This window comes from Metarhizium acridum (assembly GCF_019434415.1).
Source record: "Metarhizium acridum strain ARSEF 324 chromosome Unknown scaffold_587, whole genome shotgun sequence".
Classification (NCBI taxonomy): Eukaryota; Fungi; Ascomycota; class Sordariomycetes; order Hypocreales; family Clavicipitaceae; genus Metarhizium; species Metarhizium acridum.
Genome location: NW_027094049.1, coordinates 458,346 through 473,406, shown reverse-complemented (window position 1 = coordinate 473,406; position 15,061 = coordinate 458,346). Strand labels below are relative to the sequence as shown.

At 51.9% G+C, this 15,061-nt stretch overlaps 8 protein-coding genes across 9 annotated transcripts; 4 read left to right on the top strand and 4 right to left on the bottom strand.

The window, feature by feature from the left end:
* Positions 1-35: 35 nt before the first annotated feature.
* On the bottom strand, positions 36-1,061 carry ATG37_2 (Autophagy protein 37; the record flags this gene model as incomplete). Its single annotated transcript, XM_066122838.1, has 3 exons — positions 36-603; positions 664-961; positions 1,046-1,061. The coding sequence occupies 3 exons, from the start codon at positions 1,059-1,061 to the stop codon at positions 36-38; spliced, it is 882 nt and encodes a 293-aa protein (XP_065972058.1).
* Positions 1,062-2,199: 1,138 nt separating this feature from the next.
* Positions 2,200-3,330, bottom strand: J3458_021933 (uncharacterized protein). Its single transcript, XM_007815370.2, has one exon. It carries the CDS (start codon positions 3,291-3,293, stop codon positions 2,292-2,294), a length of 1,002 nt encoding a protein of 333 aa, XP_007813561.2. The 5' UTR covers positions 3,294-3,330; the 3' UTR covers positions 2,200-2,291.
* Positions 3,331-3,765: 435 nt separating this feature from the next.
* On the top strand, positions 3,766-4,219 carry J3458_021932 (mitochondrial 37S ribosomal protein mS33; the record flags this gene model as incomplete). The annotated part of the gene is made up of 4 exons (XM_007815371.2): positions 3,766-3,771; positions 3,820-4,025; positions 4,091-4,140; positions 4,194-4,219. 4 exons carry the CDS (start codon positions 3,766-3,768, stop codon positions 4,217-4,219), a joined length of 288 nt encoding a protein of 95 aa, XP_007813562.2.
* A 1,172-nt stretch (positions 4,220-5,391) lies between these two features.
* J3458_021931 (uncharacterized protein) lies at positions 5,392-5,697 on the top strand (the record flags this gene model as incomplete). The annotated part of the gene is made up of 1 exon (XM_066122837.1): positions 5,392-5,697. One exon carries the CDS (start codon positions 5,392-5,394, stop codon positions 5,695-5,697), a length of 306 nt encoding a protein of 101 aa, XP_065972057.1.
* A 120-nt stretch (positions 5,698-5,817) lies between these two features.
* On the top strand, positions 5,818-8,005 carry J3458_021930 (uncharacterized protein; the record flags this gene model as incomplete). The annotated part of the gene is made up of 3 exons (XM_007815372.2): positions 5,818-6,729; positions 6,788-7,414; positions 7,478-8,005. 3 exons carry the CDS (start codon positions 5,818-5,820, stop codon positions 8,003-8,005), a joined length of 2,067 nt encoding a protein of 688 aa, XP_007813563.2.
* Positions 8,006-8,031: 26 nt separating this feature from the next.
* Positions 8,032-9,454, bottom strand: J3458_021929 (uncharacterized protein). 2 transcript variants are annotated; one of them, XM_007815373.2, is made up of 3 exons: positions 9,128-9,454; positions 8,651-9,052; positions 8,032-8,572 (listed from the first exon to the last, which is right to left on the bottom strand). In XM_007815373.2, the coding sequence occupies exons 1-3, from the start codon at positions 9,383-9,385 to the stop codon at positions 8,405-8,407; spliced, it is 828 nt and encodes a 275-aa protein (XP_007813564.2). In that variant the 5' UTR covers positions 9,386-9,454; the 3' UTR covers positions 8,032-8,404. The 2 variants fall into 2 exon arrangements, with proteins under 2 accessions (XP_007813564.2, XP_065972056.1); XM_066122836.1 differs by having other exon boundaries at positions 8,087-8,572; positions 8,651-9,304.
* Positions 9,455-9,991: 537 nt separating this feature from the next.
* Positions 9,992-12,906, top strand: PTC5_2 ([Pyruvate dehydrogenase [acetyl-transferring]]-phosphatase 1, mitochondrial). The gene is made up of 3 exons (XM_007815374.2): positions 9,992-10,861; positions 10,932-11,945; positions 12,057-12,906. The coding sequence occupies exons 1-3, from the start codon at positions 10,218-10,220 to the stop codon at positions 12,166-12,168; spliced, it is 1,770 nt and encodes a 589-aa protein (XP_007813565.1). The 5' UTR covers positions 9,992-10,217; the 3' UTR covers positions 12,169-12,906.
* J3458_021927 (uncharacterized protein) lies at positions 12,489-12,848 on the bottom strand (the record flags this gene model as incomplete). The annotated part of the gene is made up of 2 exons (XM_066122835.1): positions 12,489-12,686; positions 12,738-12,848. 2 exons carry the CDS (start codon positions 12,846-12,848, stop codon positions 12,489-12,491), a joined length of 309 nt encoding a protein of 102 aa, XP_065972055.1.
* Positions 12,907-15,061: the final 2,155 nt, after the last annotated feature.

The following is a 15,061-nucleotide window of genomic DNA, read 5'->3' as shown; positions in this document are numbered from 1 at the left end:
GCCGTCGTTTGTCATTTGTAGTGAATTTCCTTTATTCACCTCGACGGTAGAATATTCCGAACGTATTCTCGTATAATCTTCAGCGCGGACCGGACCAAGTCCTCCAGGCGCCTGTCCTTGCGTTTCCGCATCCATAACAAGATAATGGAAAGAATGACGCAGTCCACAAGCAAATGCTTCAGGAATATCCAGAGAAGCCAGCCAAACCACGCAGGAAAGCTTCGCTCTTTCTTTGATCGCCACTCCCTACCAGTCGTAATTTGTTCTCTTAAAGCAGCGACCTCTGCCGACAGCTTAGTAACGGCGCGCTCGACCTTTTTCTGCCATCTCGATGACTTCTGGTCTTGGCTTTCCGGCTCTCGGCTTTCTTCCACGGCATCGTCCAGGTCCATCATGCGCTGAGATCGCAATTCAGCTTCGTCTTGCTCGCTCATGGGGCTCAATATCTTCATAGGGCCATCGCTGCCACTCAAAGGTTCTTGGAACGTCCGAGGGCCCTTGCTGGGCGCGGGCGCCTTCGGAGATGAATCGGTTGAGCTTGGAGAGTTGTGCTTTATTTGGTTCCAAACAAACTCTAGTTCAGTGACAAGCTCGATGGCATCACTGTAATGTCATATCAGTAATCTCGCCGGCGAGAATGGTAGATCGATACAAGCAACGTACGATGTGTTGGCGTATCGGTACATAGTTTCGATAAGCGCTTCCACATATCTGCGTTTGGCTTCCGTTCGGCTAAGGCCCTTTTGCGAGTTCCAAGCATCCCACTTGTCTCTCTCCCTGTGTAATTCTTCGGCTGTGAGGAACGGCCCAGCGGTGGGCTGTTCCATGACACCATCAACATCCCCCTCCATGGCTTGCTTGTAAAGGCCATAGAGGCGGAGGCGATCAGATGGCGGCGGCCGTGATGCGCCGGTCTTGGGGATCTTCTTGACTGTGTTGAGGGCATGGACGAACACACGATCTGACGGCAGCAATGGCTCTGATTAGCATCCTGATAGGGCCAAGATCTGCGCCGTGGTGGTTGATAAACAGCATATTGACGTACCTACGGAGTCGGCCATGATGATACAGATTGGTGCAGCGTCTGCCGCACCTGGGTATCTATGTTGTATGCTTTTTGTTGAGAAGCTCAGCTAGTTGAAGCGGTGAGATGCTTTTGATAGCTGGTTCGTATCGCAATTGGATATGCCATTCGCTGCTATCGACGCGCCGACAGAGGATGGTGGATGGTAGATAGCAGATTAGGTTAGGCGGCGGGCCGTAGGAAAGACTGGGAAGATGACGAAATGAGAGGCGGGCGGAAATCGCAGAACATTTGCGCTTCAACGAGAATGTCTTCGTTGCCGTCGCGTGCCCGATCGAGACAGAATAAAATTTGCGTCTACCGCGATGATGATGTTGAAGGCCATTTGATGGTTGGGCCAGAGCAGAGTGGCACGAGAAGGTCGATCAATTGATGGCTGTCAGCCGAGGCCCCTGGAGCCGCCACTGCGGAAGCAGGTGGTGGTGGATGGATGCCTGAAAGCACAACCAGACACGAGCAGACTGGCAGGTGCCGACCGAGGCTAGAGATGTGGGTGAATAAACCTTCCCCAAACATGGTGTCAACGGGTGACTGGCCCTGATTCGGCACCCGGTCATGTCTAATTGGTCCGTTCCCCGGACTTCTTTACTTTGACGCGTTACCGATATGGTTGCTAGAATGACAAAGGTCAACTAGACATTGCCCGCACGGAATAGCACTAGCCCGAGGCGACGAACACGCTTTGATTCACTACATCATTGCGATTCACAACACACATTTTCTTCACAGAGTACTTTATGCTGAGTTTCCTTGTCAGTAAAGCTATCGTCTGTGAGGACTCGGGCAGTGAAGAATGGACTTAGGTGGACAACATGTTAAGCCTTAACTTGGGGTGCTGGAGTCGCTGGGATCCTCGGCCTCAGATGAGCACTGACTGCGAATCGCATCATGACCCAACGGCGGCTTCTCGCAGCAGGGTAGGAGCCCTGCTGCGCTGTTCTACCCTGTGAATCTACAGGAAGTAACTCTGGCAAGTATCTGACAAACTGTGTTATGAGCAAAGGAGAGAATAGAATGGCCCTGCTGAAATCCAAGCAGTAGTAGGTGAAAATCCTCGTCCCCCACCGTACTGAATGTTCCGCGCCATTCTCTTCTCATATGATAGTCACCTATGTGCGATTGTATAAATGATCGATAAACATTATGGGTATCATGACAAGCAAATTCTATCTACAACGCAGATATCGTTCCACAATTGAGACATTTGTTAAGCTTCTTCAGCAGCCTTGGTGGCCTCCATAAACGCAGCCTTCTTTGCCACGTACGGCTTGAGGAGCTTCTTATTTTCCAGCGCCTTTTGCGCTGCTTTCTGTGCCGCTTCTTTTTTCCCAAGGGCCGTTCCAGTGCCGAGGAGCTTGTTTCTCTCACCCCACCCATCCAAATACGCACCCACCGTGTAGAGAGGCAAGCCAAGGTCCCTATCTTTGCCTATTCTGGGCATGTCCTCGTACCGAATGAGGACGCCCTTGACTCCAATTTCTATACGCAGCCTCTCTTTGGCGCTGAGATTGCTGCTAGACGCCATGTCTTTGGTGCTCCCCTGCGCTGTGGAACTGGGCTGAGTACCCAGCTTGCGATTTTTTTCGTTGTTCAAGATTTGGTCCTTGATAGTCCTGGCCCAAAGCGATTTGAGCCAAGATGCTGTGTTGGCCATGCCGTTTTCAGGGTCAGAAATAATAGCGGCGGCAACATATGCCTCAAACATGTCGGCTTGTGTCTTGATGATATCCTTGTCACTCGAACTTCCTCGACTGCGTGAAATGTCCGTCTTCAAGTCACTTGGTAAGTGAGCCTTGGATTCTAAACCATACTCGCGGAAGTACTGTGCCAGAGTTTTGTTTCGGATCAGTATTTCTCTCAGTTGAGAACATCTTCCAGTAGGAGTGGAGGTGAATGTCTGGTAGATCAAGCTAGATGCAATCAACTCCAAGTAGGCATCACCTAACCATTCGAGACGTTCATAGCTGCGGAGAGGGTCACTCAGACCTGGATGCCGGAAAACAGTCGCTTCAAGCTCCGGATCTAAAATTTTCGGAATAGAAGGTAGACCTGAAGGTATATCTGAAGAAAGCCACGGCGTTAATGCAAACATGGCCGGGATAGGACCAGGTACTCTGATGTTTGATGCCACATTTTCTTCGGTAGGAGGACTATATCTTTTCCTTTTGCTCTCTTGGCTGGCACTATCCTGTGCGGGTCTTTTTGACATGTTTTCAAAAACAAAGGGTTTTAGTGTTGAGACTTTGAAAATTACTTTCAAAAAATTTATTGAAGACAGTGTAGCAAAACGACGTTGACAAACTATGAGGTGGGTCCACACCGAGGCGTGTAGCCAGTCAGCAGCGATAGATCACGTGCGCCTTTGGTCCAGTGTGAAAATATGTATATGTTGGCGCGTGTATGGGCGTATGTTGGGCATGCATTCGTGCTTGTATATATTGCTTGAACCCTTATAATTACCTTGCCTACGTCTCTGCAATTTACCAGTCAATTGGTTCTGCCTCTGGAACATTGAGATTGTTCGAACCAAAATTCTGGATAAATCAAGTAATTAGTGGGTCCAAGAGAGCCCAGGCACAGCTCCTTGCCAACGTCAATTCTCGACTTGACCAAGAAAGGACGGCATCAGCAACTATAAGTATGCGAAGATGAGTGTAACACGAGCTCGGTTACTAGACTTAATGAAGGTTTGGCTATATCCAACTCATATGCGACTACCCATCTGACGTTTGCAGGCGCAATGCCAGGTCTTCGCGACGACATACAACCCGGAAGGCGTGCGCATGGGTAACAAGGTCCTGCGTCAGCGATTAAAAGGCCCGGCCGTCGCCGCCTACTATCCGAGAAAGGTTGCTACCATCAAGGACGTGAAGCGCGAATTTGGACCTGTCTTAGCAACGTGGGATGAGGCCGAAGAAGACCGGTTTGAATACATTGACGAGTACGCTAGATGAACGACTCAGTCTCCTAAATGCAACGACAACGATTCTGACCCGTAATGTCTAGGTTGAAGCAGCGTGGAAAGAGCGCGCCAAAAAAGAAGAATGGTCCTCCTGGTACGTACAGACTTTGATTGAGAGGGCAGAGCCTATGCTAACGTACTGAGCAGCCGAGAAGCCGGGCAGGAAGCGATAAAACGACCGACTGCGGCACTGGAGGGTAATGTGCGAAAATGGCGCGAGCGCATGAACGGAAGCGTCGTCTTGCGATTTGAAAATAACGTCAACGAGAAATTCGATACCATTTGATGGCCCGTGGGGTCTGCAAGGCCATGGTTTGGTGGACTCCATGGATGGAGTGTGTATATTTTGCTGTACGAATTACCCATACATTTTCGATCGGGCGCATAAAATACGAATATGTCGAGACTATCGTGACGTGCGCCAGACCCTTGAAATGTAGAACACAAGGGGGAAGTATTGAAGTACTGAGTTATGCAACATGAAGTTCGCATCTTGGTACTGTTGATGCTGGACGTGTTGTGAATTATGTTGAAACAGTTGTGACGCTAACAGGCCAAAGCTAGTACAAACAGTGCGAGAAGCATTCTTTGTGGGATGATTAGGTCTGAAGCTGACCCGCAAGATATTGAGGCGACTTGATTCACTCCCATGATCGTTTGTTGGGTTTTATGGCGTAAGCAACTGTCGCATTCTACTAAAGTACTAGAGTCGTTTGACCCCTTCACTGTTCTGCACCGAGGCTTTGAGCACCTGCCAGCATCGGTTTGCCAGGTGTAAGCAGCTGTGGCTCATAGCAGTCAGCCTGCCCTAGCGTTGACTTAAAGCTCGGTCGAGTCTGCTGGATTTGCTCAAAACTCGCCTCGTCTGTCTCCCGTCTTCCGTCTTGCCCTTCCACTTCCACTTCCACGATTCTTCCGTCTCTCTCTCCACTCTCCCTCCCCGGCGAGGACGCTCGCTACTATCTCGTTTCCCGCCATTTATCTTGCCTTTTCTTCTAATCTGCACGCCGGAAATGACCCAAGCCATCTTCACACTGGCCGGCACTTGCCATTTTCTCTGTCAGGTCGCTCTTTCAAGCTCGTCGTCAATCTAGCATATTAGTGCAGCCATCTGTCGTCACACCATCTTCTTCCTTTCTCTTCCTTTTGTTCCCCATCTCTTCTGATTTCTTCGCACCACTGTCTTGGTTTTCCCACATCACCTCTGTCTGCGATCTAACAGGTCTGTTTTTTGAGTGAAATCTTCATAATCTTTATTGCCTGTGTCTCCTGCAAATAGGCACAGTCGTTTGTTATTTATTTCTTGTCGATACTTTCCAGCGTTGTGGCTGCATTACGCTCCAACATGGTCTCCTCCGAATCACGCGGTTCACCTTCTCAGCGAACCGGCAGCATTCCAGTCATCACTTTCCAGGAAGAACCCAATAGGACAAGCGATGATCGACCATCACCCGTGAGCCAAGCCGGTGTAAGCATCTTGCTGCTCCTCTTGTTGTTTGCCCTCTACACGGGGTGTCTTCTTCTATGCATCATCCTCTTCACCCAAATGCCCTTGCAGCTACGAACACTTCTGATGCGGTCTACAGGACAACACCTCATTCACCACTGGTCAAAAGAACATCACTGTGCTTGCCACGTCGAAGCTGGTTAATCAAGCCGTGCCCAACGTAAGTTGGTCACATGTCGCTGTCCCTATTCAACAACTCACTAACGAGACAAAATATAGCAATCAGCGACTGAAGGGTCCTCCAACAGGAGCGAAGCTTACCCCATGGACAAGCTCCTAGCAAGACTTTCGGAACAGCAAGCCGTGCTTAGCCAGCAGAACGAGGCACTCAAATCCGGAGACGAAGAGGGAAACATGTGTCAGCGACTCCCTGGACACACATCCTCCAGTAATTCCTTGCCAATCACACCAGCCACGGATGGTTTCTCGTCTACCGCACCAAGCACCCGTCCAGCCAGTGCTACTCTTGAAGAAGCTCGTTCCGACTCTGATGAAGTTCTTCGCCTAAAGCTTCAGCTGGCACAAGCCCAGAACAAAATATCCAAGTTGGATCAAGAATTGTCCATCCGCACAATCAAGGGTGAACCGGATCTTCAAGCTATCAACGCAGCTCGAGGCATGGGCACAACCGCTCGTGACAACGTCTGGATGGCAACGGATGATGACCATTCAGACACCAGTGAAGCCATGTCTACTACTACCTTCACTCGTGCCAAGGGCATTTGGGAAACCACCAAAGGATCACTTGCTGGTAATGTTCTTCAAGGCGCCGCAGCCGAGCCGCAGCCAGGAACCTGGCTGGGAGGACGAGGATTCAACCAAAGTTTCACCGACGCGTGCTCGTCCTACCAAGCGATGGAAGGGTATCGTGGAGATCGCCTAAGCCCCGATCCAGATCTTGTGATGCGTCAATCCGCAACCAGACGATCCAACCGGTACGATCATCGAGCCAGTAACTCCCACCACTTCGCCAGCATCGGTTACAACCCTGTGAACGGACCAATGGCTCAGTTTGAAGCAATTGGGGGTCCGATGGCTTCTGCAAATATGCTTCCACCTCCTGGGCTTGGTGCTATGGGGATGGGGGCTTATGCTGGGTACCAGCAACAGCCCGTCGGAACTCCACTGTCTCCCCATGCATCCGAGTTTACATCCAAGACTCACTGGAAGAACGAAGTAAGTACATAGCCATCTTCATACATTCTCTCACATCACCCGCTTATTCTAGCCACAGGGACTTCCGACCGAGGGCCCGACCTATTTGCCCCCAACCGAACCACTCAACTACCGTCGTCTTCTCGATCGTAATGTGACGTGCAATTGTAAATACATAGTCGATAAGATTGTGTGCAATAATGATCAGCAAGCCTCCATATTCTTACAGCAAAAGCTAAAAGTTGGCACACCGGACCAGAAATACGACATTGTTGAAGCCATTGTGGCCCAAGCTTTTCCTCTGATGGTAAACAGATTTGGCAATTTCTTAGTTCAGAGATGCTTTGAGCACGGAACCCCTGAGCAGGTGATTAAGATTGCCCAAGCTATCCGTGGCAATACTCTCAACTTATCCATGGACCCCTTTGGATGCCATGTAGTCCAAAAGGCATTCGATTCGGTTCCCGAAGAGTACAAGGCAATCATGGTCCACGAGCTTCTCCGCCGCATCCCTGAGACAGTTATACATCGATATGCTTGTCATGTATGGCAGAAACTCTTTGAGCTTCGATGGACCGAATCTCCACCTCAAATTATGAAATACGTTAATAAAGCTTTGCGCGGCATGTGGCATGAAGTAGCTCTGGGGGAAACTGGCAGCTTGGTTGTTCAAAATATCTTTGAGAATTGTTTGGAGGAAGACAAGGTGAGTGTCTTGCAGTAGCTCAACGAGCATCTCTTGCCCTTGTTCTCGCTAACTCTCTCATAGCGCCCCTGTATTGAGGAAGTTCTCGCCAACATCGATATTGTTGCGCATGGACAGTTCGGAAACTGGTGTATCCAACACATCTGCGAACATGGCGCACCACCAGACCGTGGCAGGGCTGTTGATCACGTCATTCGTTACGCCGCCGAGTACAGCACTGATCAATTTGCATCCAAGGTGGTGGAGAAGTGTTTGAAGATTGGGAACAGCGAGTTCTTGGGTCGTTATCTGGACCGTGTCTGTGAGGGCCGCTTGGACCGGACTCGAATTCCGCTGATTGACATTGCGAGTGACCAGTATGGCAATTATCTTGTGCAGTGGATTCTTAACAATGCTACACCTCAGCATCGCGAGATGGTGGCGGCCCACATTCGAAAGCATATGGTTTCTCTCAGGGGCTCCAAGTTTGGATCCCGAGTCGGCATGCTTTGCACCAACCACGCCGTCACTACGCGGCCTGGACCTGGAGTTGGGCCTGGTATGGGTAGTCGTATGGGTCCTGGACCACGATTTGCAGGGGCATATCGTTAGACAAACCTTTGTGTGTGTAGTCGGATCTTGAAGTCATTATCGCCTTTGCATAATATAAGAATTTTGCTTTACGACTTTTGGCCCAATATGACTTGATGTCTACTGTAGTGAAGTTCTGCTAATACGTGCCAAAGCTTGAAGGATGACCAACTATGCAGATATTTTTCCTTGTAGCTACGTAATACGCCCATCCATGTTTTCAAGTATACTCTTCAAAATGATTTTTGCCTCAATTTTTCAACCCAGGCTCATGACTTTGATTGCGGTTCATCAAGATTATATAAGCGAATAAATAAAAGAAAAGAAAGAAAAGAAAGCGCCGGTCAGTCCTAACGCCTTTTCTCACCATGCAAATGATAGCTGAAACAAGATATAAAGAATACGCGCTGCATTACAGTGTTATAAAGCCAGGGGATCAGCTGTCGATGTTGCTTCAGCAGTCTCGGTGTCGAGTTGAGGAAACTCGGTGTCGAGAGCCTTGGGAAGATTCACTTCCGGGGCAATCTGAGGGTTGTCCCGTTCCCAGGGTTTCTTGGGAGCTGCCCGAGAACCAACGGGTTTGACTGACTGTGATGAATGATGAGTCTGACGCCTCTTTTCCAGGTGAGGAAAGAGTGATATACAAAAATCAGCTCAAAGACTCACCGGATCTCTGACAACGGTATTGGGAATCTGCTTTATCCCGGGAATGGGCTTCCCCTCCTGCAGCAGCTTGAGCATCTCGGCAAAACCCATCGGGTAGCTAGGTTGGTCGCCGGCCGCATTCTCAGCCGCGGCTTTACGGTCGACGTAGAGATCGGCCTTGGGGGCGGCTTGCTGCCAGGGAAGTGGAGGTTCAGAAGGCGAGGGTGCGGAAGGGGAGCGGTATTCTTCTGGTAGGACCTGGGGCGCCTTGTGACCGGGGTGTCTGGACAGCCAGTCTTTGTACTTGGCAAAGTCGATTTGAACGCCTATGCGCTGGGCGTAGTAGAAGATGCGGGCGTGGACGGCCATGTCTGACGGGGAGCCGGGTGTGTTGGGCGGGCCGAGGATGGCGGACAGGCCGGACTGGCGGTGTTAGCTTTTGTCGACGGGGGGAGGGGAGGGGATCGCGTGAGAATTCTGGTGGGAAGGGCGGCGTACGAGGAACATTGTGTCCTTTGTCCAGGGGTATGCGTCGAAGGCTTGGAATATCGAGTCTTCATCTTTGAGGGAGCGGATGCGGTCGGCGCCCGGGAGGGAGGGCTCTGGCTGCGACATTTGGCGGGGCTTGTCGGTGGTTCGAGGTGAGACTGGGTGAGGAAAAGGGTGTGAAATTGAGTCGAGGTCGGGATGGGAAATATGAGATGGGCTTGTGAGGAGCAGATGTGAGTGTAGAAGCTGTGTGGTGTCAAGTGGCATGCGCAACAAGTGATGAATGATGCGGGGCGGCAGAATCTGGGGTCTGGCATATGCGAGAGAAAGTGCTTGCATGCGGCTCGGGACGCTCCGATGTGTGTCGTGGTGCTGTGCGTGGAAATTAGGAAGGTCAGGCGTGGGATATTAGTATTTGTTTATTTCATTCACTTGTGAATAGCATCACGTTGGCGTTTGGATAGGTCATGCTGCAGGCTGAAACGGGCTCTCGGTTTGCCTTCTCACGCGCAGACTGCGTTGGGCATCGTCATCTGAGAGGTTCAGGCGCGAGTGAGCCCGTTTCATCTGACCTCGTTGGGGGCCAAGGGAGCGATGTGCTGCGGGTTTTAGTTCTACTATTGCTCATGTTTCCCAGCTACCTAGGCGTTGAAACAAGAGCGTTTAATGTTTCAATGTTCCATCCGTTCCAAGGGACAGGGGGCTTTGACGGATGAGGCTGCCGAGGTGGTGACTAGGTGCACACGGCCGCTTGGCCAATCCCGTGCCGACTTCCCCCCCCCCCCCCCCCCCACTCCATCACGAACACTCTGTTTGAACATGCCCAACGCTTTATCGTCAACACTCCATCGCAGTACCAGCTAGTAGCTCAAATGTAGACGTTCCGAGACCACGTCAACTACCGCCGCCACCTCGTACGCCCTTATCCGCCCTCCGACTCTCTTCCACCTTTCCACATCCACGTCTGTCTAGCGAGAGCATCGAGAAGTAGCGACATCGCGCATTTCGTCGGCCAGCCACAGTCGCTGGGTGGTCTTGACATTGACCAACTCCAAAACCCACGTCTCTCCCTCGCCATCTCTCCATTTCAGTCGCCCAGATGCACCGTGCGGCCCTGAGAGCGTTCCGGACGACATCCACCTACTTCAGCGCCGTCCGCAACCTCTCCCGCACCTCACGAACATCCCACCGAACTCTCTTCTCCGCGGCCAGCCAAGCCGCCCATCGCCAACCCCTCGCTAATGAGCCTCTGAGGTCCTCCATGTACTTCCGCCGCCTGCCTGTCGCCCTGGTCTCCAGTATTGTTGTGGGATACGGCGCCTGGTACTCGTACAACTCGACCGGCAGCGTCGCCGGCGGACCATCCGTCGCGCGAAGCTTCACCTCCACCCAGGGTTCTAGCGATGCCCTGCCGACCAGGACTGTCCTCGTTGTCGGCGCAGACGAGCTTCGACAGGGCACCATTGTGGGGGAAGGGCCTATCCTCAAGCCCACGGCTGACGGGCGTCGAATCGTCGAGATGTTGACACCAGAGCAAGCTACCGACAAGTTGAGGGCGCTGGAGCAGTCATTCTCTGTGAACAGGGGACAGGGCGTGACGAGGTACGACCTCGTCCAGTTGCCAAGTAACGATCCCATCGAGGACGATCATGCCGAAAAGATTGTCCAGGTTCCCAGCCGGTCTGCTGGTGTCGAGGGACAGACCAGTGACTGGATGTTCTGGGGTGTCTTTGACGGCCATTCGTCAGTTTTGCCCATCTACCTACCTTTTTTCTTTTTCTTTTTTTTTTACTTCATGCTGATTCATCCCCAGTGGCTGGACAACATCAGCAACTCTTCGCGAAAGCTTAATCAGCTACGTCGCCCGCGAACTCAACGAGACGTACAAATCCGCCAAAAGCAACTCCCCCACCGACGAAGCCATCGACTCGGCCATCAAGACCGGTTTCACCCGCCTGGACCACGAAATCGTTCACAAGAGCGTGGAGAAGGTGTTCAAGGCCAGTTCCAAAGCCGTGGCCGCCGAGCTCCTCCAGCCCGCCCTCTCCGGCTCCTGCGCCCTGCTCTCCTTCTACGACAGCCGCAGCAACCTCCTCCGGGTAGCATGCACCGGTGACTCGCGCGCCGTCCTCGGCCGCCGCTCGGAATCCGGCAAATGGACCGCCACGGCCCTCTCCGAGGACCAGACGGGCGGCAACCCCAGCGAGGCGGCACGCATGCGCAAGGAGCACCCCGGCGAGGACGACGTCGTCCGCAACGGGCGCGTCCTCGGCGGCCTCGAACCAACACGCGCCTTTGGCGACGCCGTCTACAAATGGTCCCGCGACGTGGCCGGCAAGCTGCGCGCGTCCTTCTTCGGCCGCAGCCCCTCCCCCTTGCTCAAAACACCCCCCTACGTCACCGCCGAGCCCGTCGTCACCACCACAAAGGTCAACCCCGAAAAGGGCGACTTTTTGGTCCTCGCCACCGACGGCCTCTGGGAAATGCTCACCAACGATGAAGTCGTCGGCCTCGTGGGCCAGTGGATAGAGAGCCAGGCCTCGTCATCCGGCTCGGCAGCGTCCCAGTTCGAAGCGGCGTGGTCCAAAATCTTTGGCTCCCAGAACAAGCCGCTTCCCGTGGAACAGTCCAAGACTGGGGCAAACGACGGCCAGCGGACGCCCATTCGTCTCCAGCAGTGGGGCATCAATCCCGACGCCAAAGACCGCTTCATCGTCAAGGATAAGAACGTCGCTACGCACTTGGTTAGGAATGCCCTGGGGGGCAACAACGACGAGCAAGTGAGGGCTTTGCTTACTCTTCCCTCGCCGTTTTCCAGAAGATATCGGTACGTTTTTCCTCCTTGTCCCTCTTTTTTTTGCGCCGTGTTCCTTGTATATAGATGTATATGTATATGGTGCAAGTACACAGTTCGTAGTCATGTGCTAACTCGTCCAAGGGATGACTTGACGGTCCAGGTGATTTTCTTCGGGGACGGCCCCAAAACAGGCGAAGTTACGATAAACCTCGATGCTACCGCCGAAACAGCCGAGCCCAAGCCCAAGCTGTAGTCGTTCCTTGGCGGCGTCTTCAATTCTACACGACAGGCGGCGGGTGTTGATGGATGATTCAGGCATATGACGTGGCTTAGCGAGTATAATGTAGCGGATCAAAACAGAACTAGAGCGCAGGAGCTTGTATTTTAGTCCCTACGGGTGTGACTAGGGTGCAAATAATAAAGGCCTTCAGTGGCCATTCTTGTGGCAGCTTCCAATGAGGGATTCGAAAATGTCTACCGCTGATGAGTTCTTTTTTTCAATTGCCTGGACTTGTCTGAGCATCCCTTTCCTAAGCTAATGCCAAACACGAGCCCGAGTGCAATAATGATGTATTAGGACGAGGGAGTGACTGGCTCTGGGACTCGGTGGACTAGACACCGTCCTCGGGCCAAAGAAACTGTCTGTTCCATAAACTGGACTTTAACAAATATGTCTACGCGAACTATGCTGAGGATGACTGTCACGATAGCAGCAAATAGATGCAGGCCGTTGCTTTTGGGTTTGTCGCCCATGGCCTCTGTGGCTATGACCTGCGAAACATGTGAGAAGAGCGATTCAAATGGGATTCAAAGGCCCCGTACCAGTCCCATGTTTGGAAATACCAACGACCACCATGTCATTTGGAACGGCATCTTATGGCCCGAACGCATGTGCCTCCACAGCGATCCAAACGACACAAGGTAGAAGCACATTGACAATCCCCACAGCCAAAGAGCGACAAGTAAGAACACAGCCTTGATTACATATTTGGAGTCTCGAGAAACTCTTCAGCAACGATCCTTGGCATGGCCTCCTAGAAGTGCTGCCAGAGGTCAGCATGCAAAACAAACAAGGAGACTGATTTGGTATCAACGTACCAATACTGGCGGCGGTAGATCTAGACGGTTCAATAGCTATAAACTGAATAGTTCGTAGTGCAGCACCTTGGTTTCATCGAAATGTGAACGTACCACTCCCAACCGGTGCATGTGTTGGGGTAGCTTCTGGGCCATGAGACGGTATACAAAGGCAATAGGCAGCCTTTTCCTTGTGTTGTTGCTGCGCAAGGGGCGGCAGCGGTGATGTTGACAGGTCGTGGGCGTCCAGATATTTCCGTTGCGGCAGTGAGGTTTGCGCCGAAAGGGCTGGACAAAAAGGCGAACACATAGAAAGTACCCACGTAGGTGACATGGCATGAACAGAGTATCAGCCACTCTTACTCCATGTGCTAGTGCTGCAACGGCGTACAAAGTTGCCCGCAGGATAAGGTACAAGCCAGCGCTGGCCACCGCACCCAACCAACGTAGATGCAAAACGTCACGTCCATAGTTCGTAACAGCCAGGGCCCATAATGAGCAACGCCATACTGGCACATCTTTATGAGAATAATGGCGATTCTGCTTTTACAAGTTCAAGTCAAGCTATCCAGGTTGGAAATACTCATGAGACAAACTGCTTGTGTGAGTATGGCGCCGATAATGAGGAATGTGCAACTTGACAGTCCGCTGGCACACAGATGCTAGTATGGAAGAGTGATTCGACTTGGTCGGTGAATGAGTTTGTAAAGCCCCCGGGACGCATATAAAAGCGTGGCGAGATTAAAATACAATCAAGAAGCAAAAGGACGATATTCAGGATACAAATCGAGATGTCGACAAGAACGACCCAACCCGTCTGATGGCAAACTATGGCCTGCTTAGCGCTGGTTTCAGTTTAGAGCTTCCCGGGGTTCCTCACCTGTAGGCGTGGTCTACGTGCATGGTTAGCGAGACGGCAGATGTGGAGGGTTTCTCTGTCATACCATTGTAATTTAGGTCCATTGATAGCACACAATCCGGCATTTGAGAGTTGCTTCACCACGAGGTCGTAATTTCTCAGACTTTCTCATCACATCAAATGCGCGGTGCTGAGCAGCTAGCATCATACTTGAATGGGATGAATCCATGGCGGGAGTGACCTCAATGCCAGATGGCTGTGAGACGTACGACTGTCCTGTTGGGCCCGACCGCGGTGTTGGAACCGCCAACTGCGACCGTTGAATGCTGGACATGTGTGAAAAAGAAGTAAAGAGTCCAAGCTGGTCCACATGATGAAGAGACTCATGCCCGCATGCAGGTAGGCTGTACGATGTATTGCGGTTGCTCACCACTTGGGCGTGGTCGGAGGCCATGTTGCCGGATCCAAATCCTCGGGTCTTCGGGCCAACAGCTTGGAGACGAAATAGAGGACGACGAGCAAGCTAGGTTCGGCATGGGAGAATGCGAGATTGATATAGACCAAGTGGGTGAGAAAGACGATATGGTGCAAGACAATGGAGCCGACATTGGCCAGAGGCATAATGCCTGGTTTCGAGGCGGGCGCGAAGAGCCCTTGATGATGCCGACGTCCTGTTTCTCTAGCATCGACCTGTCTGGTTTGGCTTGCTCTCCAGGCCACACGTGGCCGCGTTCCACGCCGAAGGGTAATCCGTGTACAACGAGTAGATGGAAGGGACGAGGATTGCCTGTATCGTCTTCTCGTGGCGGAGCAAAACAGTGTGACGCTACAAGTACTTGGTAACAGCATCCATTGGCCAAACGGAGCGGAAATAACCAGCTAGCTGGAGAAATGCCGAAGACGCAAGTAATGATTATGTTGCGATGGAGCGGCGCAAGAACAAAGTCGAGACCAGAGCGAACCCCTTGTTGGATGAGTGTTTGATGGTCGGATGTGGAGCACAAGCATAGGTCGGGATTGAAGCCCAATGTTGCAGATCCCGAATTGGAGTTGCTCTTGTCGCAAGCATCAAGACTTGGTCTGTCTTCGAGAAGGCTCAATGGAAATGTATGAATATCAGGTGTTGAGGAGTGCAATTTGAAGGTATGGAGGAATAGTGCTTTAGGCTAAAAGTGATGGTGGAGCGAGCAGAGAGGTTTTGCCAATGTTG